Raw genomic sequence first — 26,158 nt, forward strand, 5'->3', positions numbered from 1 at the left:
TTCCCCTGAAAAATGGGAAATTGTATCTGTTCTACTTCTCATGAAGTAGATAAATGATAAAAGCATAGGATTAAATACAAACCTGACTAGGCCCTTTAACAAATAGACTTCCATATACGCTTTACCACCACCTAATCTTTAGAAGTACTAAGGATAGTGCACATAGACTAGCAGTCAGAGTTTTGAACTGATATTGCTAAATAAATTTCCTATTACAAAATGGTCTCTTAAGGAAGAAGAACAGTAAAGATGCTCCTTTTATCTTTCAATATTACTGAACTTCAGTAAATTAAAAGCAAGGGGTATTTTTCCCTGGTCTTTTTGGGTATAATGCTTTCTTTCTATAAATTATTCTAGAACTTGTATGAGATTGTAAGGTGTGACTCACAGATGGATATCAAACAACACTATTTAAAGTGCTAAATGTCTATACTAGTATTTCCAGGATTAGCAGTATATCACTTAATTGCCTATACCTTGCTTTCCCAAACAATGGCATATCTGACTTCACCATTTTCCATTGGTTGATATTATGTTTCAAAGAGAGCTACTAGATATAGGAAGTGTCTTTTTTCAGTTTGCTGGTTATGATTTAATACTGCTAAAATCCATCTCCAAGTACAGAACATTTAATTCAATCTGTAAGTCTAGTTACTAGAGAGCATTACAGTTCAGAAATCTATCCCATTGTAAGAATCCATTCCAGGATATTAGAAAGCTATGCTATCTCTTCTGCTAGTGCTCTAATTTTAAATAAATCTACTGTTGAAAAGTAATAAATGAGGGAACACACATTTTGAACCCATAGTGCCATCCGGAAAGAACTTAAATAATTTTAATTATGTGTGCACATAATGAGAAAGCATAGGACTACTTTTTCCTAATGTTCTATTTAAAGACAGAGATGGCTAATTTGCCTTATGTCATAGGTTCTTTTATGTAGCACAATAACATTACCAGTGTTTTTTTTTTTTTTTTTTTTTTCTTTTGTCTTTTTTCGTGGCCGGCAACGGGATCGCAACCCTCAGCGTTGCCCCCGCACCTCGCTCAGCCAGTGAGCGGCCGGTCTGTATGTGGGATCCGAACCCTTGGCAGGAGCGCCACTGCGCTTCCCAAGCGGCGCACTATAGCAGTGTGCCACCGGGCCAGCCCCATTACCAGTGTTATAATGATTATAAACTCAGCACTAAATCTCACGCCCAGCCATAGACAACCACAAGAGGATATCATTCATTTCCTGGACCAAAGGCAGGGTCACTTTAAGATAATCAAGCAAAAGGGACTTAGAAACCATTACCCACCTACTGCTTCTTATACTTAACACATGAGGAAACTGTAGCTCAGAGAAATGAAGTCATTTGCCTAAGTGAATACTACTGGTGGCATAGCCAGAAGAACTTAGGTACGATCCCTTCATCTTTGAGAGGGAGATACAGTAAGAATGTGTTTTGTATTTTTAGATACCAACAAAATGACAAAACCATTACATTATTCACATTTCTTCCCAGGAAATTATTCTCTTGAATTAAATTGGGTTCAGGATGCATTCTATAAGCTGTTCCTATAATAAAATGGAAACTAATACAATAAAGCCCTTCTAAGTTTCAAACAACAGCAAAATAATACTGTTAAGGTAATGACTAATACTGATATATCTGTTTCTTACATTTCTAAATTTCCAAAGCACATGCACACTAACATTAACATTTACTTTCTCTAATCAAACGTTAATGTTAGTGTAGTGTGCTTTCTCTAAAAGATTGGCTAAAAGAGCACACATTTTATATTACCTGCTATCATATTATTTGGGGGAAAAGCACCCTTTCTCTAAATATTTTAACCAAAAAAACAACTTCTTAGTATTAGTTTTCATTTTTGGTGTTAAAAAGATCAGTTAGGGGCAATAGAAACCAGGTTCAGAATTATTTTTAAAGAAATGATTTTTATTAATGCTTATACATAAGATTTTTACAATAATTTCATAATTATCACCAAACTAACTCACTGTTTACATAATTTTTTTCAATATTATAAGATTAGAATTTCCAAAATATTGTTTTTGCTGCAGTATCCAAATATATGTGCATTAAAATAAATAAAGAATACCAAATTGTGAACCAATTCATATCATTCATATCAACAGTAGATATGAATATATACATAAAATGCTTAAATGAGGGCAAATCATGAAACTATTAAAAGATGGAGCAATTACAGGGACAAACTGAGTTAGTGAAAGAAAGGTCACACTTATACTTCCCATTCCTACACAACTTTAATAAGTTAACAAGTTAAACAACATAAGGAGTGAATTTTGTGGTGTATATGATGGTAAGAGCAGTAGGGTTTCCGGTGAAGTGTGCAAGGTACATCTAAGGCTATTACATTTTTTAGAAAGTGAGGCATACCAAAATACAACATTCTGATTCAAATGCTTTCTTGATTCTAACACTCTTAACCTAGGACTAAGCCCATTCCTTTTTTTATAGCATATATAAGTTATAAAACAAACATTTAAATAATATGGTAATTTAGAAAAGATATTTTAAATTATTTATGAATATCAGATTATAAATGTGAATCCCTAAATTCACTTTGAGTTGATTCATCTTTTGATACTGTAAGTCAATAGGAACAAATAGCAGAAAGTAGAAATTTGGTAGTAATTTTAAAGCTTGGCTCTGGTAGCCATTATCTGATAATTCATTTGTTATACCTAAGCATTGATTTGAAAAATTGGTTGGCTGATTTATGTGAAACATAAAATGTTATACAATTACTCTCCAAAATATGTCATAAAAATGAAATTGTACAAATAAAATCAAATTCTACAGGCTATTAAGAATTTTCTCTGAATGAATTTTAATTCATACATAAATGTTTTTCCCTTATTTAGCAGATGAGAATTTTCTTTCGGATGTTGTTGCTGTGATATGAAGCAAGTGTTCATCAAATCTCTATTCCTACAGTAAATCCTATTTTTAATGAAAATATTACTGAGATTTCACCTCTACCTCATAATACAGTGTTTTACTCAATTCTATCGAAGTCTAAATTCTGGGCAACTCTATATGTTTGAACCTTGTTCCAAGATTTTCATTTTTTTCTTTAAGTTGTACTTATTTTCCATTTTCTATCATTAGAATTTGATGAGTTGGGTTACCTTTTATCTAAGAGGTCTGAATAATTAAATCCCAACTAAATAAAAGGGGAATCCAGACATTTTTACTTAAGCTTTTCTTTAATTATAATTGTATAAAAGCTCTTGTTTGAAAAAAAATTAATGCGACATTTCATGCAGTCAAATTACTCTTTATACAAGGATACTCATTGATAAATCAAATATAACTACATTATCTTCCACTTAAAACGTTACCTAATATCAATTCATAATTATGGGAAAGCACATGTAAATTTTAAAGTAAAAAAATCTTATGATTATGGAAGCTATCAAAGAAATAAGCAAGAGTTATTATTTCTAAAGTTTTCTTAGGAACATTTAAAATTTGCCTCACAACATCCCTGTGAGGTAGGGAGTTAAGCATTCTCATATGACAACAAATTGACCAAGATATGAGTATCAGATTACATGTAGAAAAATGTTTGTATTTTAGTCTTAAAAAAAATCTACGAACCAGTTCTACTTAGAAGTCCAGGAAGATTAGGTTGCTTATTTTTCACTATCTTTATTAGGAAGAGTGGCTATTTTGATTCTCAACAATGGAAATTTTTCTCCATCAAGGGCCTTTAAGTCTTCTGAAAATTAGTGGAGCAAGTATAACAGCATTTTGCCAAAGGAACAAAACACGGGATGCCAGCCAAGTCATTTTTTTCTTCTTTTACATGGAGATAGCTTAAATTCTATCTAGGCATACACAGGAATTGAAGCAGTTAAATATCTTCTTTAAAGGTACTACTTCTTTTGACTCTTCAAAGGTAAAACTGTGATGACTGGGTCTTTTAAAATTTTCAAGTTTCTTCCATGTTAGTTACTCTCTTTCAATGAGGGACTATTTGCATCTTTTCAATTAGGATAAATTGCAGATCCTCTTCTTCCACAGGAAATGGTGACTCTGCTAAGTTCCAAAACTAAAGGTGGTCACAGAAGTCATCCACTAAGGAAACCTGGCTGTCTCCGCAGCGGGGAAAAAAATCCAACTTGGAGAACTGATCTATCCTGACTTTCAAAAAAAACTATCCAGTTGGTATCAGCATATAAGAGAGTACAGAATCCAACTTTTCCAAAAAAAAAAAAAATGTTCAAGTGGTAATGGGGGAAAGGGAAGGGAGTCTATTTAGGTATGTGGTGTTTTTTTTTTGTTTGTTTTTTTTTGTTTTTTTACTACTTATTGCCTGAAATAACTCTCTCCAAAAAAACCCCCAAATGTAGTATGTCTAGTACAAGTTCAGGGCTTGACATCTAGTGGGTCCTATGGATTGCGAGGCTTTTAGGATAAAGTAGAGTTAAAGATCATTTCCCTTCCTTGCTATGGAACCTAAGACTTTCTGACCATATGTAATAATGACAGAACAGTATATCTACACCCCTTTTAAAAGAAGCTGAAAAGACATGACTACTATACAGTAGCAGTGTTCTTGGATTCAGATGACACCCCATGATATGGTTTTCACATAATATAACAAATTACTAATATCCATTCTCTATATCACCAGAGGAAAAAAAATCTATTATTTCATTGAGCCAGAGAGGCCTTAAGCGGTCTCTTTAACAGTAACTTAGCTTGTGAGTAAAGTGTACCCTAGAGTGACCCATTCACAAAAAACTATTAAGCCATAGGATCAAATATAATTTCTAAAGATACTTTTGTTAATATGCAGTTCCATTAATTTCACATTACAGACTCCAATGTAGCTACGAAGGAAATCTTTGTTCATACTATGTCTATGGTTTCATATTAAGTGTCAGGGAGAACTTTTTACTGTTAAAAAATTAAAAATTAAAAGAAAAGAAACCCTTTGGTGCCCCAGGTAAATAAGACTAAAATTTTTTTGATTAATTTAACGACTTAATTCTCTACTTTGTATTTTAAAATGTCCTATGACATGATTACGGCATCCCTATATTGCTTAAGGTTAACACACAAGTATGCTGAACACTCTTAAACTACATGCATACAGAAACACAACCCCTCTATGATAAACTAGGTAGGATACTGTCAACATAAAACAAGTATTGATCACATAATGATCATATAAAATAATCACCAGCTGACATTTCTATATAATGCAATAAGGAAAAACACGAGTCTTTTCTAGAGTAATAATTACATTACAAATCAGAGTTATTTGAAATAAACAACTTTCAGTATGAGTATTTTTATTCATGTTTAATAAGAACATGCTTAATATTCATTGAGGATATAATTTATCCAGTATACTTTTAAAGGAATATTTACATTCTTCCTCTTTTTTTAAAAAAAGGCATATTTTTAACTTCTTTCAATTAAAAAGATACTGAAGAAAAAAATTAACTATACCTTTTAAAAAATCAGATAGTAATTTTACCCTATTCTCATCTTCGGTAAGAGCTATTCCACATTTTTTAGAGAGCTAAAAAGCTAGAAGACAGGAAGGTTTCATATTTTTACATAGGAAAACTGAGGCCCAGTGATGAGCTCTTTGAAAACAGTGACATTTTTATAAGAATTCTTCTGCTTAGTCCAATTCTTTTTCCTTTAAAATAACCTATCAATTACCTTTCAAGAAGTAAACACAAAGAAAGCATATTGTTATTTGTTGATGCATACATTCCTAAAGCCACCAAACAAAGTGTGTGGGAATGAGGAGAGAAAGTCACTAACCAATAGGAATAAATATTAATGAGTAAACTGCTAAGAAACTAGGAATAGAGGGGAACTTCCTCATCCTGATAAAGAACATCTATGAAAAATGCACAGTTACCATTTTATTTAATGGTAAAAGACTGAACGCCTTCCCCCTAAAATCAGGAACAAGACAAGGATGTCTGCTCATGCCACTTCTATTTGACATTGTACTAGAGGTTCTAGCCAGGACATTTAGTGAAGAAAATGAAACAACAGGTGTCCAGATAGGAAAGGAAGAAGTAAAGCTATCTCCATTTGCAGATGAAATAATCTCGCATATAGAAAATCCTGAAGACTCCATTAAAAACCTATTAAAACTAATAAACAAGTTCAGCAAGTTTGTAGAATACAAGATCACTATACAAAAATCAATTGTTTTTCTATATTCTAGCAATAAACAATGCAAAATGAAATTAGGAAAACAATTCCACCGATAATAACATCAAAAAGAATAAAACATGAATACATTTTAACAAAGTAAGTGGAAAATTTATACTCTGAAAACTAAACAACATGGTTTAAAGTAATTAAAGAAGCTCTAAATAAATGGGAAAACACCCCATGTTCATGGATCGAAAGAGTTAATATTATGGTGGCCATTTGCTCCAAACTCATCTACATATTCAATACAGTCCTTATCAGAATCTCAACAAGTTTCATTGCAGAAATTTACAAGATTCATATGGAATTTCTTTCTTTTTTTTTTTTTTTGTCTTTTTCCGTGTCCGGCAACGGATCACAACCCTCAGTGTTGCCCCCGTACCAGACCGGGGACCGGCAATGGGATTGCAACCCTCAGTGTTGCCCCCGCGCCTCGCTCAGCCAGTGAGCGGGAACCGGTCTGTATGTGGGATCCAAACCCTCGGGTGGGAGCGCCGCCGCGCTTCCCAAGCGGCGCACTATCCAGTGCGCCACCGGGCTGGCCCTCATATGGAATTTCTAAGGACTAAAATACACATGGAAATTCTAGATACTCAGAAGAGTCAAAACAATCTTGAAGAGAAAGAACAAAGTTGGAAGAATCACACCTCCCAATTTCAAAACTTATACAAAGCTGGAGTAATTAAGACAGTGTAGTACTGGCATAAGAACAGACATATAAATGGGAAAGAATTAAGAGTCCAGAAATAAATCCTCACATTTACAGTCAACTGAATTTTGACAAAGGAACCAAGACAATTCAATGTCTTTTCAACAAATGGAGCTAGGACAACTGGATAACCACATGTAAAAGAATGAAGGTAGGCCTCTATCTCACATCATATATAAAAATTAACTCAAAATGAATCAAAGATCTAACTGTAAGAGCTAAAACTATAACACTCTCTGAAAAAAATATAGGCATAAAGCTTTGCCACCTTGAATTAGGCCATAATTTTTTAGACATGACACCAAAAGCACCAGCAACAAAAGAAAAATAGATAAATTGGACTTACTTAAAATTAAAAAACTTTTGTGCTGCAAAGTACACCATCAAAAAAGTGAAAAGACAACCCAGAGAGTTAGAGAAAATATTTTAAAATTATTTATCTAGTAAGCAGTTAATATCTAGAATATATTAAAAAACTCATACAACTCATCAGAGACAAATAAGCCAATTAAAAACAGGCAAAGGATATGAATAGTCATTTCTCCAAAGAAGATATACAAGAGGCAAACAAGCAACATGAAAAGATGTTCAACATCATTAGTCATCAGGGAAATGCAAATCAAAACCTCAGTGAGATATCACTTTACGCTTACTAGGATGGCTATAATAAAAAAAGACAGACAATAACAAGTGTTGGTGATGATGTGGAGAAATCCTTATACACTGCTGGTGGGAATGTAAAATGGTGCAGCTACTTTGCAAAACGCTCTGGCAGTCCCTCTAAAGGTTAAACATAGAATTACCATATGACCCAGTGATTCTACTCAGGTATATACCTAAGAGAACTTAAAACATATGCCCACACAAAAACTCATACACAAATGTCCATAGCAGTATTATTCATAATAGCAGAATTTTCAAAAAGTGGAAACAACCAAAATGTTCATCAACTGATAAATGGATAAAGAAAATATGGTGTATCCATATAATTAGAATATTATTAGGCAATAAAAAGGAAAATGATGTATGGGTACATTCTACAACATGGATGAACCTTAAAAAAACATGCTAAGTGAAAGAAGCTAGTCATATATTATATCATTCCATTTATATGAACTGTTTAGAACAGGCAGGGCAAATCTATAGAGACAAAAATTAGGTTAGTGGTTGCTTAGGGAAGTGGGGGATGGAAGGGAGTAACTGTTAATGGGTACAGGGTTTTTTTTAGGAGGTGATGAAAATGTTCTATAATTCATTGTGGTGATGGTTGTACAACTTGTTGAATATACTCATACTAAAAATGCAGAATTGTACATTTAAATAGGTGAATTATTTAGTATAGGAATTATATCTTAATAAAGCTGTTATTAAAAATAGCAAGGGGAATATTAATAACTAAGTATATCCTGCTAGAATTAAGACACTAAAGCGAAATATTCTTCAAATTGGTATCTTTGTTAACCCTGCCCAATGGTGTATTTTTCATGCTAATGATCAAGTTGCACCAATTTATTTACCCCTGTCATCTCATTAACAGGAAAAGCATATGCACTTATTTGCTCAATAAATTTATTCATTATCTATAACATATCTAAAATGGCTGCAAACCATATGGGATACCAAGAAATGCAAGTCAAGGAGGCTTAGTTCAGAAGCTGAGAATCTGGCAGGGTAGGCTAACAAGTAAGTAATGGTAAACATGTGTTGAGCAATGAAAAAAATCAGGATGATAGTTATCTGAAAAGTGATAGAGAAAACAAATCTTCTTGGAGTTTAGTAGAGAAAAGAGCTGCCTCAACCTGGATAGATTCTAATGATCAATGCCTCTGGAGATGTCTCTGGTCTAACCTAAGCCATTAGCAAATAGTACTACTGAATAACTCTTCTCTAGATTTTCTTTCTCTTCAGTAAAATGAAGTGGCTAAACTATGTTAATAGCTAATGTTTCTTCTATCTCTAAAGTTCTAATACCAACTTTCAGACTTCAATTCAGGACAAGGTCATAAAAATTAATGATTCTGTCAACACTGGATGTACGATGAAGCTAAACTATAAATGGAAAATGGCAAAGTGATAGAAATAAATAAAAATACAATGTACATTTATCCCAGCTATTTGGTTATACCTGCATTTTACACATCCTACAAGGAAAGAAGTCCCTGGAGGATCACTACTTTCAACATCAGTGAATTAACTGACAGCTTATTTCCATATGAAATGTGAGCCTGCTATCACCATGATGCAAGAGATGGCCCCAATCTTTACAAAGATTCCTTTTGAATGTCTAGGTTAGAAACCAGATGGGTCACCTAGTCTCCATTCCTCTTTTTGGCCTCATTTAAAAAAAACTTTAATATCTTTAGATAAACCTTGCACACTCCACTTCACCACTGACCTCACCACTCCTTACTATTATATACACCATACATTTCACACATTTATGTGGCTTGCCTAGCTTCTGCATAGGTTCACACCTTGAACTTGGTCCTTACTACTCTGGTAAGAGGAAAGATGGAAAGCCAAATCCAAAGGAAAAGCACTTTTCCCTATGTCCAAAGGCAGAACTGTCCATCTATGTTATACACCTCCCTTTCAATGGAATGCCTATGGTGGTCTGCTAAGAATAGAAATGAAGGTAAAAAAGGAATTTTAAAAAGTCATCCATACAGATCATCATTTATCTAGTATTAATCTGTTCCATGGGAAATGACTACACTTCTAACTCCAGCTAGTCATCTTGAAAATAGAAGCTGACAATCATTAGTGATAGATTGACAAACATTTTTTCCTATTAATAATAATGGTAAGGCATAGGTGGAGAAGGGGAAGGACTAATCTCCATTGGAGGCAGGTTAATAATGTCTTTATTTCACATAAAGAATAGTATTTTTTGGGCCGAACCCTGTGGCTCACTCGGGAGAGTGCGGCGCTGGGAGCGCCGAGGCCGCAGGTTCGGACCCTATATAGGGATGGCCGGTGCGCTCACTGGCTGAGCACGGTGCGGGCGACACCAAGCCAAGGGTTATGATCCCCTTACCGGTCACACACACAAAAAAAGAATAGTATTTTTTGGGCCGAACCCTGTGGCTCACTCGGGAGAGTGCGGCGCTGGGAGCGCCGAGGCCGCAGGTTCGGACCCTATATAGGGATGGCCGGTGCGCTCACTGGCTGAGCACGGTGCGGGCGACACCAAGCCAAGGGTTATGATCCCCTTACCGGTCACACACACAAAAAAAGAATAGTATTTTTCTTCTTGTAAATAACCTCTATCAAGTAATAATTACTGACAAAATGCTTTAGCAAATTTTCACATTTTCATCAAAATCTTTAGACTTTAGAAGAGAATAAAGGTTAGTTCTGAACAAATTCAAGATAGGAAATTTAAGTATATCTTATATCCAGAAAGCCAATAAAGTAAACACTGTTGGTCACTAAATTATTTTTATTGCATCTTATTTTGAAATATATAAATGCTTATCAGCTTCCAGAAAATGCAGAATAAGTTAGTACAGCACTTCTTATAAAATGCTATTTATTCACAACTATGGTAAAGGAAAGTCTGACATCTCTAAATTGTTGAATTATGATCTTTTACAAATGGTCTTTGCCTTCAAATTAGTTTCGAAGAAACTAATCTAATCTTTAAGATTCAATGGTGGAAGAATAATGATACTTAAGTCAATTATGACTGTAGTAATAAGGAGAATCCTGCAATTTATATTTTTCACCTACAGTTTTCAATGATAAAGCCACTTCTTGTGAAATCAAGTCCCAGCTTTACACACAAAATTTTATCCAAACAAAAGTTATCCACAGAAATTATTTCTACTTTGGCTTATAACTATAACCTTCTAAGTTTTGCTTACTACCCATAAAAAAGGGAGACAGATGGTACAGTGTAGAGACTATATGCTTCAGAGCTCTTAACAGGCATTCATATCTTTCTTGTTTGTATCATTTTCAAAGTAAGTACAAACTATATCTGATTCAAGATAAAGCACTTTTTTTGTATTTTAACTTATTTTGTTAAATATAAATATTTTGTATTTACTTTGTTTTTTGGGTTTTTCTTTTTTTGCATTTTAGTTAAAATGGTATATATTTCCAATGAAATTTAGTTTTTGAAATTGTACAAGAATCCCTAGTCACAGTCTTAAAGTAGTGGCTTTCTGAAACTTCGATAATGAATGAAACTTTAATAATAAATACAAATGGAGTGAACACACCTGGATATAATAAAGTTTGGTAAAATTGCAGTTACACTGCTTTAAGGCAAAATCAACATACTAGAAAGTAACATTTCTGCATCCATCCTTTAATGAGTATCTGTTAGAAACACATGAAGTGGCAGAAAAATTTCTTTAACAGAATAGATGATACATGCACTATGCCCAAAATGCATAAATTCTAGCAGCCCCATGAGAATACATTATCTAAACATTAGAAGAATCTATATGTAATCAGTGCTTAAATGAGCCTATTTTCCATTAAGGTAATCAAACTGTTATTAAAATTTATCAGTGCAAAAATAGCTCCACAAACTGCTAATGTGTTTTTATGTCTGTTCTGAATTCTCAAAAATATGATAACAGCAATTATTTATCAGTTAGAGTACTGCATATGTGAGGATCATAAAATTATAATGAGCAAAATAAAAACTTTTAGTTTTCAGTATTACATTTCAGTATTACATTCTAACAGTACTGGAATACTATAAAATTAATTATTCCAAGAGAATTTTGGTAGCTTTAGATCTTTAAAAAAATCTATTTATTATTTGTAAGAAATACTAAGTAAATTCTAGAATTCCACACAGCTGATGCTACGAAGCAAACAACTCCCAGGAATGAGAGAACAAAACTTTCTCACACATGTACATGCTAGTCTATTAGTATATAGCTACGTTATTTAGTATACATAATCTAAGACTATGGTCTCAAAGAATGCCCTGAAAACTTCTGTGGGTCAGAGTGTACACCGGCTCAATCCCAAAAGGATATTACCATTTAGTTTAAAAAATATATATTTTTTAGAAAGAAATAGCAATTTGGATAAAATTTAATAACACATTCCCAAATAAATTAGTAAACATTTCATCCTCATGATCTCTCTATTTTACACATCTCTAAACTTTTAAAGCATTTAAATTAGTAAGCTAAAAAAGTATTAATTCACTGAAACTTAGTCAATGAAAATGATTTTGCATAGTTTACAACAAGAACAGAAAACAGTACTATAGCACTTGATTAAGGGGTATTGAGCAGCCCATTCATGTAAAATTTAGTTCAGCACTATAATTAAAAATCAAAGAAAGTAGTAAATAATTCAAAGTAACCTATAATACCACTGAATCATATATAACGTAAAAGTTGTAAAACCTTAGTATATACATTTTTTAAAAGTTCAAATGTAATTTAAAAAATTATTTGTGGGTCTGATATTTGCTTTAAAAATAATACAGTGATGGAGTGGATAGGGATAGAGATGAAACAAGACTGAGCATTTTTTCAGAATTGTTGAAGCTGGGTAATATGTTTATGGGAATACAGTATAATATTCACTCATATATGAAAAATTTTATTATAAAAAGTTATAATAAAAATTAAAAGTATTAAAAAATCTTGCTAAGTAATAACTTTTTAAAGATAAAACTTACAAAGATTAAAGAACAAACTATAACCACATTACTAAAATTTTCAGTTCTAAATGAAAATCAGGGCCTTCTTATGGTATGTTAATTAACACAAATTCACGAGACTTAGGCATAAAATTGAATTCTAAGAAGAGCACAAGTTGACTTGCTAAGTAGCTATTACTATAGTCAACTCTTAATTAACTTCGTTGACTAGATCCCTGTTCTCTACATCCCATCTTTTTTTAAAAATATAAACATTCTAGTGATGTTGCTCCTTATTTAAAAGCAGCAAAATGGGATCAACCAGAACAGAGAAATATTGGCAATTATTATTATTTTTTTTTGCTATTCATTCTCTTCTGTTAAAACAAGTACTGAGGAAGGAAGGTAAAATAAATATTCTAAACAAAATTTTAAAACATAAGATTTTAATTGTCTTCCCTTGCCATGGAAAAAAAGAATAGTGCATCCAGTTTTAACACTTGTGAGTTTCAGATTCAAATAAAATTTATTTTGATATTCTTTCTGTCTCTAATTCATGAAACATTGATCTTATTTGTATAGAGGTCTCCTAGGATACGAATGATTATTCACTTCCTGACACAACAATATGCTTGTGTTGGGTATTGGGTATTTGACTAAAATGTACTGTTAACTGACAGTACGTGATAGGTTTAAGAGAGACAACGTGCAATCTCAGAGTTGTTACTGACGAACTATGTGACCCACGACAACTCACCTAACATCTGGGATTTAGTTTCCTCACGTGCCAAAGGCACATGCTTTCAGACTTTGATATTTTACACTGTAATCCAGCACATACACATATATGTATATGACTGAAACAGTTTCTACTATTTATGTTTTTATACTTTTTTTTCAGAAAGGACTCACCAGTGAGAACCCCAGAGGCAACCACGACCCAAGCACAAGGGAGCAAGAGGAGAACCACATGTCCCCCTAGTTTCTTCTTTTAAGGTGAGTTTTACTCTGATATTTTCTATTTGGTTTTATATTTATTTTTTCAAAAGGCCATGAAAAACCTATTAAATTAATTTCAAACTACCACAGTTTGGAAAATCCTGGATTACATCATCTCTGAGGTTTCTTCTAGCACTGATATTCTGGGGATTCTAACATTAGCTGTAAAATATTCAGTTTTCAGGTGGAAATCTTGATTTCAGTCAAGAAATGTAGTTGAGTATTGATTAATACTGATTAATGTAAAATCTAAACAAGTTCAGGGAATAAGTCTTCTAAAATACTACAGTTAAGTATTTTTAAAATAATGAGAGAAATGATAAGATTATGTAATGACTTTAACATAATTAAAAGCTTAAATTGACCTGCTAGGTTTTATATTCAGAAATCTGTCAAATATCTTTGTGGCTAATCTATAAATCCCAGTAGTTGAAGAAGCTATATCTTCAAGTCAAAGTAACTGCTATTAGACTCCCAAGATCAGAGAAAAATCAGTAGAGGAAGTCCAATCCCAGGTAGTAACTAAGTATTAGCAAAACAGTAAACATTTAGAAAATTTTGGTGCATAAAGTAAACTAGAAATAGCTTTTATAAACGTTAAATACAAAAGTTCTTATTTCTAAATGCAACAGTATTCAGTGCAGATGGCTCAATTTAAGTGTTCGTCAAAGAAATCAAGTATATAATTATAATCAGTCTATTTATTAAATGAATATGTTAAATATAATTTAATATTAAGAAAATATTTCCTTCCCTCCACATAAGTAAAATATTTTTAAAAACTGCATACTAGTAATAGTAACATCATTCTTCAATAATTGCATATTTAAAAAGACCATATGTATAACAAATCAATGTGAACATATAGTCTCCAGACTAGAAGAACAAAAATTCTCAGGTGTTCAGTCATCTTTATAACTATAAAAAGAAAATATGCTTATACTCAAATAGTTAAAGCATTAAATCCATTATAACTCCAAAATACATCTACTGTTTTATGCAAAACTATTAGCATTTTTAGCAACAAATTAGAATAGCCTCACAGTCAAACAGTTTTCCCCTGTTAATTCCTAAAAAATCCCTTAACTAATTTTGTCTTCTTCCTCAGCCTGATCATGAGGTCCCTCAATGTTAGTCTCTACTAAAAAAAAAAACCTGTTTTTAAAATTTTAACTAAAATTACCGAGTGAAAAGTTTCCAAAGAAGGATAAAAAGTAACTTTAAGACAGATGATTGATATGTGTTTGTTTTACATTTGCAATACTGCAATTTCATAGACCTCCTTATATTCTAAAAATACCACAATATGGCTAATAACTGGTTTGGAACACATTTAGGATAATTTACGTTTTTTTAGAATATCAAATTCTTTTAAAATTCAGAAGCAAGTGAAGATTTATCTCCTGTTAGTTGGTGTGCAAAATTAAATCTGCTGTTAACACTAACAAGCTCATGCTAGAAGTTACCCCACTGTCTCCTTCTGTGAAATCATGCGGTGGGATCACCTCTAAGGCTACGGTAATTAATTTCAGAGTGGGAAGCCTATTTTAAAAAAATTACAATTTATAACCTTCAAGAACATGCATGAATATAGAAACCAGGTTAACACAAGGGGCCTTTTAGGGACTATGTTAAAAAATAGGTAGAAGTGATTTACAATATTTTGTTTCACTGAAAAATAATGTGCACTGTAATTAGCTCAGTACTCCTTTTTCTATATAGATAATGGAAATGTTCACTCCAGTCCATCTAGGTAACTATAAACAATAAATTAATACAATTTCCCTGTATTTCCTTTGTGAGGTTAACAAAAGTTAAAAAAAAAAAAAAAAGAAAAAGAAAAAAAGTCTGACCTGAAATTTTCACTCAAAGGTTGTAATTGCAAGAATTCCTGAAATCAAATAAATTTTTGTATTTACGCATTTTACTTAATCATGATTGTTGAATTGAATCTGTACCTATGTGAAAATGGCAATGCATTCTGAGTTGGTTCAGCCCTTGGCTCTGAGTTCTGTGTCACATCAGGTGTTCTTTCATCGTCTGTCCCATTGATACTTTCTGGTGTTAAAGGAGACTGAAGATCCCCGCCTGCTGATTCCTTTAAAAAAGGGGATGGAGGATAAAAACAGTTACACTTCTGTTAAAGCACACAATATCATCTTAAAGTTAAAACTGACTCTCATTACTTATGAACCTAATTTCAAATTTGGGTCAAAGACTTAAAAAATAGAATTTGAAAGATAAACAATTTTTTTGGAAGCAAAACAACTCATAAGAAAATTCAATGAAACATAATACAATTAGAAATGTAAATATAATACAATTTAGAAATGTAGTTTCAAAGAACTGAAAAACTTTTGGATTTATATAAGTAACTAACTGGTCAGAATAAAAGATATTCAAAGAATTACTACAGAAGAAAAAGAAGACAACACAAAAATGGAAGAAGATGTAATTTTATCTTGGAGGAAGACAAAGATAATGGGAGGAGTGCAGAAGAAAAAAGGGGGGAGGGTAGAAGGGCAAAGGGGAGTATTAAAATCTGCAGTAAATTTTAATTTTATCCACTCTAATTTTCAATTTCTATAGAGCTATTTACAAAAGCAACCAGAAATACTTCTATAATATACACGTATTATACATGCAGTGGATTGAATTATGTCCCCCAAAACTCAATGAAGCTTGAATTGTGTCCCCCAAGTTTTATGTATTAGAAACTTACCCCACTGTGACTGTTAAGAGGGCGGGAAATCCTATTATGGTAACTGAAAGGTGTAGCCTTGAAGAGGTGATTGGATTGTAGGACCATGCCATAGTCAATGGATTAAAAACGGTGGTCAGGGGCATGATTCTGAGGGCTTTAAAAGAAGGGGGACTGTCTTTCTCTCTCTCTTCTCTCTCTGCTTCCACCATCTTGGAATGTGAGACCCCTGGGTCACTGTCGCCACTACCAGATGGACTCTAGACTTCCTAGCCTCAGAAACTGTAAGCAATAAATGTCATTTTTCTTTGTGAATGACCCAGTTTCAGGTATTTAGTTATAAGCAACATAAACAGAGTAACACAATATGTAATGATGTTAGTGCATGTCAGTTTTTCTTGGCTAGTACACATAATGGAATTTTTTCTTCACAAAATTTCCTGTCTTATTTCTACTTTTAATTAATATTTGCTCATACGGGGCAGACCCCGTGGCTCACTCGGGATAGTGCAGCACTGGGAGCGCCGAAGCTGCGGGTTTGGATCCTATATAAGGATGGCCCGTGTGCTCACTGGCTGAGCGTGGTGCAGGCAACACTAAGCCGAGAGTTGCAATCCCCTTACCGGTCAAAAAGGAAAAAAAAAAAAAATTTGCTCATAAGAACAAGAAAAAAGTTCCAATAGTAAATAAGGACATAAAAGGAAAATGAAATTCCCATTCCCTCCAACTACCCAACAAGTAGTCAAAAGTATTCTATAAAACCTTCCAGAAATTTTATATATGCTAAAAATAGCACTGTGAAACTTGTTTTTATCAAATATATTTAAAACATCTAGATCTTTTCCAATTTAAATTCTGTGTAATTTCATAAGCATTCAACTTTATTCTTTAGAAAAATCTACTTCTAAAAAAATCAACATTTTATATCCTCAAATCAAACACTAAACAAAAAACTTGGGAAATATTTATTAGATTACAGACTTCTGGGAAAAAAAGGAATAAATTCTCTTTAAGGAAAGATTCTTAAGCTAATATGACTGCCCATTTCTATAATAAATGTTTAAGAAAAAATTGATCAAATGATATCTTCTTTGAGGTACAAGGATACTTAAAAAACTGTGTGGAAAGATTTGTATTATCTTTAAGTTTTCCACGAGCTTTTGAAGTACCCTCATATACACACACACATGTATATGTATGTATGTACATGTAAACCAAAGATGCTAAGAAAAATGAAAAAAGCAAAAAAAAAAAAATGTAAATAAAAATAGATATAATGAATGTCTCTATTACCATCCTTATTTTGAGAAAATAAAATCACTCACATCTCACTTTGTTTCTGGGAAACACTCCCCATACCCCCCCACCAAAACAAATAATCTGCAGTGAGAAAAATGACAGTCAAATTGAAGGAAAAAAAATCTATTTTTAGCAGTTAAAATCTGAGAATATCAAGGAAGCCAAAATTGATAGATGCAACCATATGTGGGTACGTCAAAAAGTTGGTAGAAAAATGGAATTGAAAGATAATGCAAATCTTTCCTTGAACTTTTTGAAGACCTCTTATATTATAAGAGAGAAGCCTGAGCACACATGTAAGATTCAGGAAGTGATCCTTAAGGATCTCTCTTCCTATCCACGTATGAAGTAGCAAGAAAGCGAAAAACCTAGAATATTCTGAACCACATGAAAAAGAAATGACCTTGGCCCTCACTCCAGGGCCAGTCTTCATAGTGGTATCACCAATCTACTATGTAGTAGAAGGCTGGACTCGGAGTTATATGGCAGCACTGCTCTTCCCCACTGCACCAAATACCACTATCACTTTCCATTTAATTCCAATAAAGAATGAAATTAAAATTCCTGTACAGTTTTATCCTTCTTGGCTTAAGCAGAACAGGGCCCTCTCTTTATCATTTAACATTCATGGAATACCTACTTCATTCTTTTATGTTTAAATGAAGGTGAGAATGCCACTCTTTTCTGAGTAGAGGCTCTTACAAAAAAATTGGGGAAGGAGCTAATGATTTTGAGTTTCCATGGCAGTGGAAATGGAAAGAAATGCTAGGAAAGAGACAAGAAGAACAGCAAAAGTATACATAAAGGAAGTTGAGGCCACGATCTCAGACAATCATCCCCTAATCTTCTGTCATAAACTATTCCCTATACCTGGACACCATTCTGAGCCTCCATCTCTGGAATCCCATTTTCTGACAACCACAGAAGTTCTTATAATCTAATTCTCTGGATTAACTCATGCTTTCCCTTTCCTATGTAAAATGTATTGGCTGATTGATGCTCAGGGCTAGTGGGTTAATCTCCACTCTGCTTGCCTATTTCGCACCCACCAGTTGCATTAAATTCTTATTAAGAGTCAGCTGTATTTGTCACAAACCTGTTTATGCCAACTGTGTTGTTACAATTATATAACTGAATTAAATATTATGTAAACTAATGAAATTTGAATGCAAAACTGGAATAGTTATTCTAATGAAAACCAAACACTTTGAAATGACTGAAAGGTAAGTGGCTAAAAATTATAATAAAACCCATAATTAAATTAGGCATATACAATATACCGTACATAATACCACATATAATGAAATATACTACCATATAGTATCAGAAAAGTGACATAAAAACTACTAATGCCATACTGAGATTTCTTTGCAAGTACCAAGGTTTAGCTTTACTTGAAAGAAATAAAACTTGGAAATTACAATTAGCCATCAGTACCATTTATGTACTGAAAAATAATGTGGGACTCCAATAAACAGATCATATTCAAAGGCTTTATATCAAAATATTGGTGAATAAATTAAACATTATACTATTAAATTTTAATTTATAAATTTTAAAGTAAGAATTTCTTTTAAAAATTCCTCACCTTAAACTGACTTTCTTGATGGACAGATCATCTACTGGTTTTGATGCCAACAGCGTAAGGGGCCTGTGCTGTACAACCTCCTGTTCTACCAATCTATACCATCCTTTCTCACCTCCTTTGCAACCTCATCAATACTTACTACAATCTCTTGACCCTCTGTTATTGTGCTACTTTGTCAGGCTCCTGTGCTGACAACCTCCTGTTCTCCCAATCTATACCATCCTTTCCCACCTCCTTTGCAACCTCATCAATACTTACTACAATCTCTTGACCCTCTGTTATTGTGCTACTTTGTCAGGCTCATCCTGGCTTCATTTCTTTCCTTACTAAGCCAAATGCACAACCTTACCTCAAGAGTCTAAGAATGGGGAAGGGGCTAATTTTGCTCTAAACGCCAGACTCCTTTCATCACAAGCCTTCAGGGAGGTAGAATCGTTTGTCTACAGTACTGCTTCTCAAAGTGTGCTTCCCAGACCAACAGCATCAACATCTCTTGGAAACTTGTAAGAAATGCAAATACTCCCACCCCATCTCAGACTTACTAAATCAGAAACTCTGGGGGTGGGACTCAGCAATTTGTATTTTAACAACTCTTCCAGTGAATTATGATGCAAGGTTTATACAATTAAGGCATCTGTATTTTTCTAGATAATTGTTCCATGCCAGACACTGTGTCAAGGCTTTGCATTCTCACCACCACAACTTCAGGAACAACAGCTGTTAACATTTATCGAGCATTTACTATATAATAAGCACTTTCTAATCTTCATTTAATTCTCACAATAACCTTAATAAGGATGTATTGTTCCTATTCCCATTTTATAGATGAAGAAAAATAGTAACTTGCCTAAGTTCAGAAAAGTAGTAAGTGTTAAAGTCCAGATTCAAATTCGTGTTCTAGAGTCCACATTATTAACCACAACCTGATATTGTCGTTATCATGCCTATTCCTCTCAGCTATGTTATAACTAAGGTAATACTCATATCGGAGATGTATGAACACACTTGGGTAAGCATCTTTCCCAAGATCACAGAGCAACAGAAAAAGGATTTATGTCTGAGTTTATCTGACTGGAAAACTCATACTCTTAAACAGTCTGTTATACCTCCTCAAATAAAAGCAAAAGTTATGACACATCTACTATTATCGATTATCCCATTTAACCTATTATTGATTATACCATTTAACCTCCCCTTTGCTGAATTCCTGAGTAACAGTGTATTCTTCAGGCAGAGTATTAATTCAGCAGATTGGTTTAAACCAGTGAGAATCAAGTTCTGCTTTTTTTAGGTGAGTAGGGCAGGAGTGGCCAATGGTCATACAATTCAAACTAAAATAGAAACATTAGGAATTGTCATAAAAGGTGGAAAGGGGAGGAAAGAAATGAAGGAAATACGTTTTTTTTTTTAAACTATTCTCTTTGGCCTCTGTATATTAAATTAACAACAGACATCAAATGTTTTGAAAAGATAAATTAAGGTCCATGTATTTTGGCTCTCAAATACTGATGAACTTAAGAAAATTCTTTATTCTTTATATTTTACAGCATTTTCCAAATATAAGCATTTCTGGTATATTCCTTTGATGAAAGTAAAGGCTTAAAAGACATTCCTTCCACCAAAGAGGGGCAGGTATCTCAATAGCAGCTTGTAACAGTTAATGACCAATTAAACAAAAATGTAAGTTATGATTAGAGAAACAGGAACTAAGTGTAATGGCAAAATTTAAATCCATTACAAGTTTATTGTAATTCTTTAAGTATTCTCTTAACTGAATGTGCTGTTTGTTGTATCTTCTTGTAACATTAGAATCATTCACCTGAGGAACTGGAGCTCCTTATGTTTAAAAGTATCACTACACTATCACAGCATTTAGATTCAAGAGAAGTTTCAAATTGATCATCCAAGTTATTCCAGGTCACTGCACATATGGAGGTATAATGGAGTTTTGGCTTCAACCCAAAGTATACCTTCAGTCTGTAAGGAAATAAGCATTTTAAGCACACTTAACCAGCAGGATTTACCAAATAGAGTTGGGTGCCAGAGGTGGGGAGGAAGATGAAGAGCAAATAATTTTCTAAATTGTTGGAACAGTTGGCTAGTCACTAAGTTCCAAGGCAATTCCTATTTACTTCTACAAGAAAGTTCCATGTAAATCTGCTCCTACTGACATTATTCCAGAGAAACAATTGTAACATCTGATTCTTTCTTTACATAAAAGCTACTAAGTACATTTCAAAAACAATTCCTATAGACAAGAACACAGCACAAACCTGAAAGCTAACTGCTCTGCAACAACATAACAGAATGTAAAAAATATATATATATCAATAAAGTAAAATTAAAAACAAAACAAAATGCTGAAAGCTACTGTGAAGACTACAATTGAAATAAATTTAAAATAATTTTTAGAAAAGCCTATGTTAACAAGCTGAAAATAATTGGCATTCTATATGAATCATAAATTAAAATCTTTGTAAAAGTACTGAGATATATTACTTAATGAACTTTACTTGAAGATATAATTTTCTTTTTTTTTTTCCTTTTTGTCTTTTTTACTGACCGGTAACGGGATCGCAACCCTCGGTGTCACGCCCATACCGGGGACCGGCAACGGGATCGCAACCCTCGGTGTTGCGCCTGCACCACGCTCAGCCAGTGAGCGGGAACCGGTCTCCACTTGGGATCCGAACCCTCGGCGGGAGCGCCGCCGCACTCCCAAGCGGTGCACTCTCCAGTGCGCCACCGGGCCGGCCCGAAGATATAATTTTCAAGTGAAGAAAAATTATGATGGACAAACGTCACTTGTAAAAGGAAAAAGTGATACTTCTGTAAAACCTATAATCTTTGTGTTGCAGTGCTAAGTATAAAGATAGATGTTCGAACTGTCAGATTTTAGTACACTTTAAAATTGGTAGAACAAACCACACTGTTCACCCATTTTTTTATTTTCTGTATATTACAGTGCTTTGCCATCTTAAAAAAACCTTTCTGGCTGGGGAGAGACTGCCTTTCCCCTCCAGTGCTAGCCAATTCTTAGAGATAGAAAGGTCCCAGCCTTTGATATGCAAACTAGCCAAATCCAGAGCTGCACATCCTCTATCCGGCCCACATACCCTAGGAGACAACCTAGACAATATCCCTCTGCCTTAACCATCTCAGTGCCAGGCAATGGGGGACCACCCCTATAGGTTAGAGGCTGCTGAGATTACTCATATTAGCTAATCCTCAACTGTTTCCTCTGCCCTGCTTTGCCTTTCCCATGGAAATCCCAATAAAGGCTCTACCTTGGCTTTCCCCTGTTCCTGCTTTCTGCCTTCTGACCACCCTGAGGCCCTGCATGGCATGCATTTGACTGGCTATCACATAAAAAAACACAGAACATAAGCAACAGGCCAATCAATGATTTTTATGTACTTTTGTTTTTAAATTGTATGCACATTACATAATCTGAGTTTTAATTACTAAACTGAATTAAAAAAAATATTCTTTTAGGCACTGGCATACAGAAAAAACTTTTCTCCACTGGTATAGATTAACCAAAGACTGCATTTCTATGTCCACTTTGGAAATTAATTTTGTCATTATTCTCCCAAATTTAAGTCTGACATAAAGGATATCATCTGAAATGAACAAAGCTCTTAAATAAGAAAAGAAATGAAATACCCACCTGTGAAGGTGTACTGGTAAGTTCCATCTTCTCTTGTGATTTCTCTTTTGCTAGTCGAGCAGCTTCCTTAAATTCCTGAAACTTTTCTGCAAACTGAATGTATAAAGACTATATACGTTAACCAAATAAAAATAAGTTACAGTGCCAACTTTTACCTTAGCTTTCTTCCATTTTCTGAATGACTGACTCTTACACAAGCAATATAGCCTCAAATCAATTACAACTTGTAATATGAAAAAGGTAGAAAAAACACCTAATACATTTGTTTGTGCACTATAAAGTACTTTAACAAATCTCATTAAAAAACAACACAACATAACTAAGTTAGCACTTGGTGTCAGTTAGCTTACCTATATGCCTCCTTGGTTGTTCAGAAATGATTTACTAAGACCAAGGTGGAGGGTAGAATCAGTAAAGATAAGTATACTTTGTTTCATTTATCACCAAGAAAATTGAATTTCTTAAGTATTCACTTGTAAACATCACAGTATTTAGAAAAGGCTTTTTGTATTTTCACTAAAATACAAACTGTCATATTATGAAAGGTATTTTATTTTCAACAATACAAACAGAAATATTTACTATTATCACTAACTGGTAACTAAAAATTCATTTCCAAATATTTCTTTTTTTTTTTTTTTTTCCTTTTTGTCTTTTGTCGTGTCTGGCAACGGATCGCAACCCTCAGTGTCGCGCCCGTACCGGACTGGGACCGGCAACGGGATCGCAACCCTCAGTGTTGCACTCGCACCTCGCTCAGCCAGTGAGCGGGAACCGGTCTGTATGTGGGATCCGAACCCTCGGCGGGAGCGCCGCTGCGCTCCCAAGCGGCGCACTGTAGCAGTGCGCCACTAGGCCAGCCCGTCATTTCCAAATATTTCTGAACAGCTAATGTGCAGCAGCAGAAAAGAATAAAATACTCCACAAAGGTCTTTAAGCCTGGTAACAATTTCAAGACAAAAATTATTGCACATGAAATGATAATTCTTAGGAACCCATAGGAAACTATCAAACATCATGGCCATGAACATTTATTTATGTTTTGGAAGTGGAAGCTATTCTATCACTATCATTAGAGAGGATAAGTTAGGGCTGCAAAATAACTAAATTTAAAAACCTAAAATCTCTATGTAACTTAAAATACATTGTTAGAGTTAGCAATAAAAATTTGAAATTATAATTCCCTTTGCAAAGCCCCATAAGCCAACCCTGATTTCATTTCCATCTCAGGAAGGAAAGTTTTGAAAGGAACGGCTTGTGATACTTTGATCTGCCTTGAAGAGATGGAGTAGGGTCAGAATCACAGCTGTTGTTATTATAAATTTTCCTTCTTATCTTCACCTACAACTTGTAGAACAGGAAACTGTATTTGTGCTACTATACTTCTCTAATTGAACAGAATGTCTCTTTATATAAAAAAAATTTGAATGTAAAGCTAAAAAGGTCTCACAGTGGTGAAAATGAAATAAAACCAAAACCATAATTAACTTTTCTTTATGTAATTTGAAGTAGTGCACAAGGTTTTTCTTACACTAATTTAGCATTCCAAACTAATGATTTAAAAGCATTCTCAAATTTCATAAAAACCTACACTATTGCTAATTTTTATATCCTTAGTTCTCAGCAAAAGAAAAACATGAAGGTTTAGGTTTCTGTGATAATAAAATACAACACAGTAAACACTCCAACAATACAAGCATAGTTGGAATTTTGCTCACATTAGTCAACCTTGGGAGACCATACATTTCTTCCAATAATGCTGCTTTTCCTTATTTTGAGAGGCCCTTTTCTGAAATTGTATCCAGAGCCTTCTCCAAACCTTTATAATGCTTTGACTCACTCATGATTTTTAATGATAAAATAAGCCAGAATATATTTTTATATGCTTGCTTCATTTATGTGAAAGATTATAAACTCATTTGGACCCCCTACAGCCTGCAAAGGACAAAGATTAGTCTTCAAGGTAGCTTGGAAAATAATCATGATTTTTTCATCTTTGGATTAAAGGATTCCAAAGAATCTGATTTTAAGCTCTTGGAGCCAAGTACAGCAAATAAACTAGACTTGGCTCTAAGAGCTTAAGCGTTGTTTCCCGCTATTCAATCCACCCTCAAAATACTAGGAATCACCACCAATAAGGTTAGTTAAAAGTAGATACTAACTTTAAAGAAGAAAAAAATTCTTGAAAAACGAAAACCATTCCCAGAAAAAAGAACAAATAAGAAGAGACAGTATGACTGACAGAATTTAATAAATTTTTCTTTTACTACATTAGCTAGCTGCTCAGTCACTTAAAAGATATAACAAAGAACTTAATTTATAGTCAGAATTAGTTGGGCCCCAAAATCATTTCATGGAAGTTTGAGAAGTTACCTATGATTTAGTTTTTGTGGTGTCAAGTCAAGAAATTCAGCAAGTGGAATACACTTATAATTTTAATTTTTATGCTATAGGCTTTAATAGACAATTCCAAAAGAAAAGTTCAAAAAAGGTTCTGAGCAATGGCAAAGGCATTAGAATAAACATATAATTTCACAAGGGAATTATTTATGAAAAGGTAATGCTCAACTGGATGCCTGTGTCCTTGTTATGCTTAGATACTTTGAATTTAAAATTATGTATTTAGCAAATAAGACATATACGAGAGAAACCAAATCAGATAACACTTGTTTGTTTTATTCATCCTACAGAGAATGATTTATAAACACCAAGGTAAAAGTTAAAATACTCTAAAAATAGAGCTTTAAACTATAATTTATATTCAAAAGATAACAAAAACACTTGAGAACAACAGTGTTAAGTGTAAACAGTTTGATGCACAAGTGAAACAAAAAAAAACAAAGTAGATGATTTCAACTACTGAATTATCTAACTATAACTTCAAGTCAATAAACATTCACAAGAGGGTAAACTTTTTAAAAAGAACTCATTTTTAAGAATCTGAATGATTTCTGTAATAAATAGCTTAAGGTTTAATGTAAATATGAACAGGGTATATCTACAAGAGCCCGATTGCCCTGAACTTAAACAATTTCAACTCTTAAGCCATTACAATCTCAGTATACCAAATCACATGTAAAAAGTTTCAAACGTAGGATCATCCTTTTAACTCAATACTTCAAACAGAGAGGTTTTAAGCATAAATCTTTGGTGGGCACAAAATTTGAATAGTAAACTGAATAATACTCATCTCCTTGATCATCTTAGTATTCTGAGATTGTTTCAATTTCCTTTTCCTGATACACTCTTTCCGTGTAACATCTATAAGAAGTCAAGGTGCTCCAGGTATGAACACCATCATGGCTTTTTTTTTTTTTTTTTTTTTTTTTTTTTTTTTTTTTTTCCGGC

The 26,158-nt window shown here is 33.5% G+C and overlaps 1 protein-coding gene across 1 annotated transcript in view; it reads right to left on the reverse strand.

The window, feature by feature from the left end:
* The window catches only part of HOMER1 (homer homolog 1 (Drosophila)), a 115,569-nt gene that overhangs the window by 40,698 nt on the left and 48,713 nt on the right, over positions 1-26,158 (reverse strand). Inside the window, exons 4-5 of the mRNA XM_008574147.1 lie at positions 22,811-22,903; positions 15,511-15,650 (exon numbers count right to left, since the gene is read on the reverse strand). Coding sequence (XP_008572369.1) covers positions 15,511-15,650; positions 22,811-22,903 — 233 coding nt within the window. The remainder of the gene's footprint in view (positions 1-15,510; positions 15,651-22,810; positions 22,904-26,158) is intronic.

The sequence above is a fragment of the Galeopterus variegatus genome, unplaced genomic scaffold (assembly GCF_000696425.1).
Source record: "Galeopterus variegatus unplaced genomic scaffold, G_variegatus-3.0.2 Scaffold1000, whole genome shotgun sequence".
NCBI lineage: Eukaryota > Metazoa > Chordata > Mammalia > Dermoptera > Cynocephalidae > Galeopterus > Galeopterus variegatus.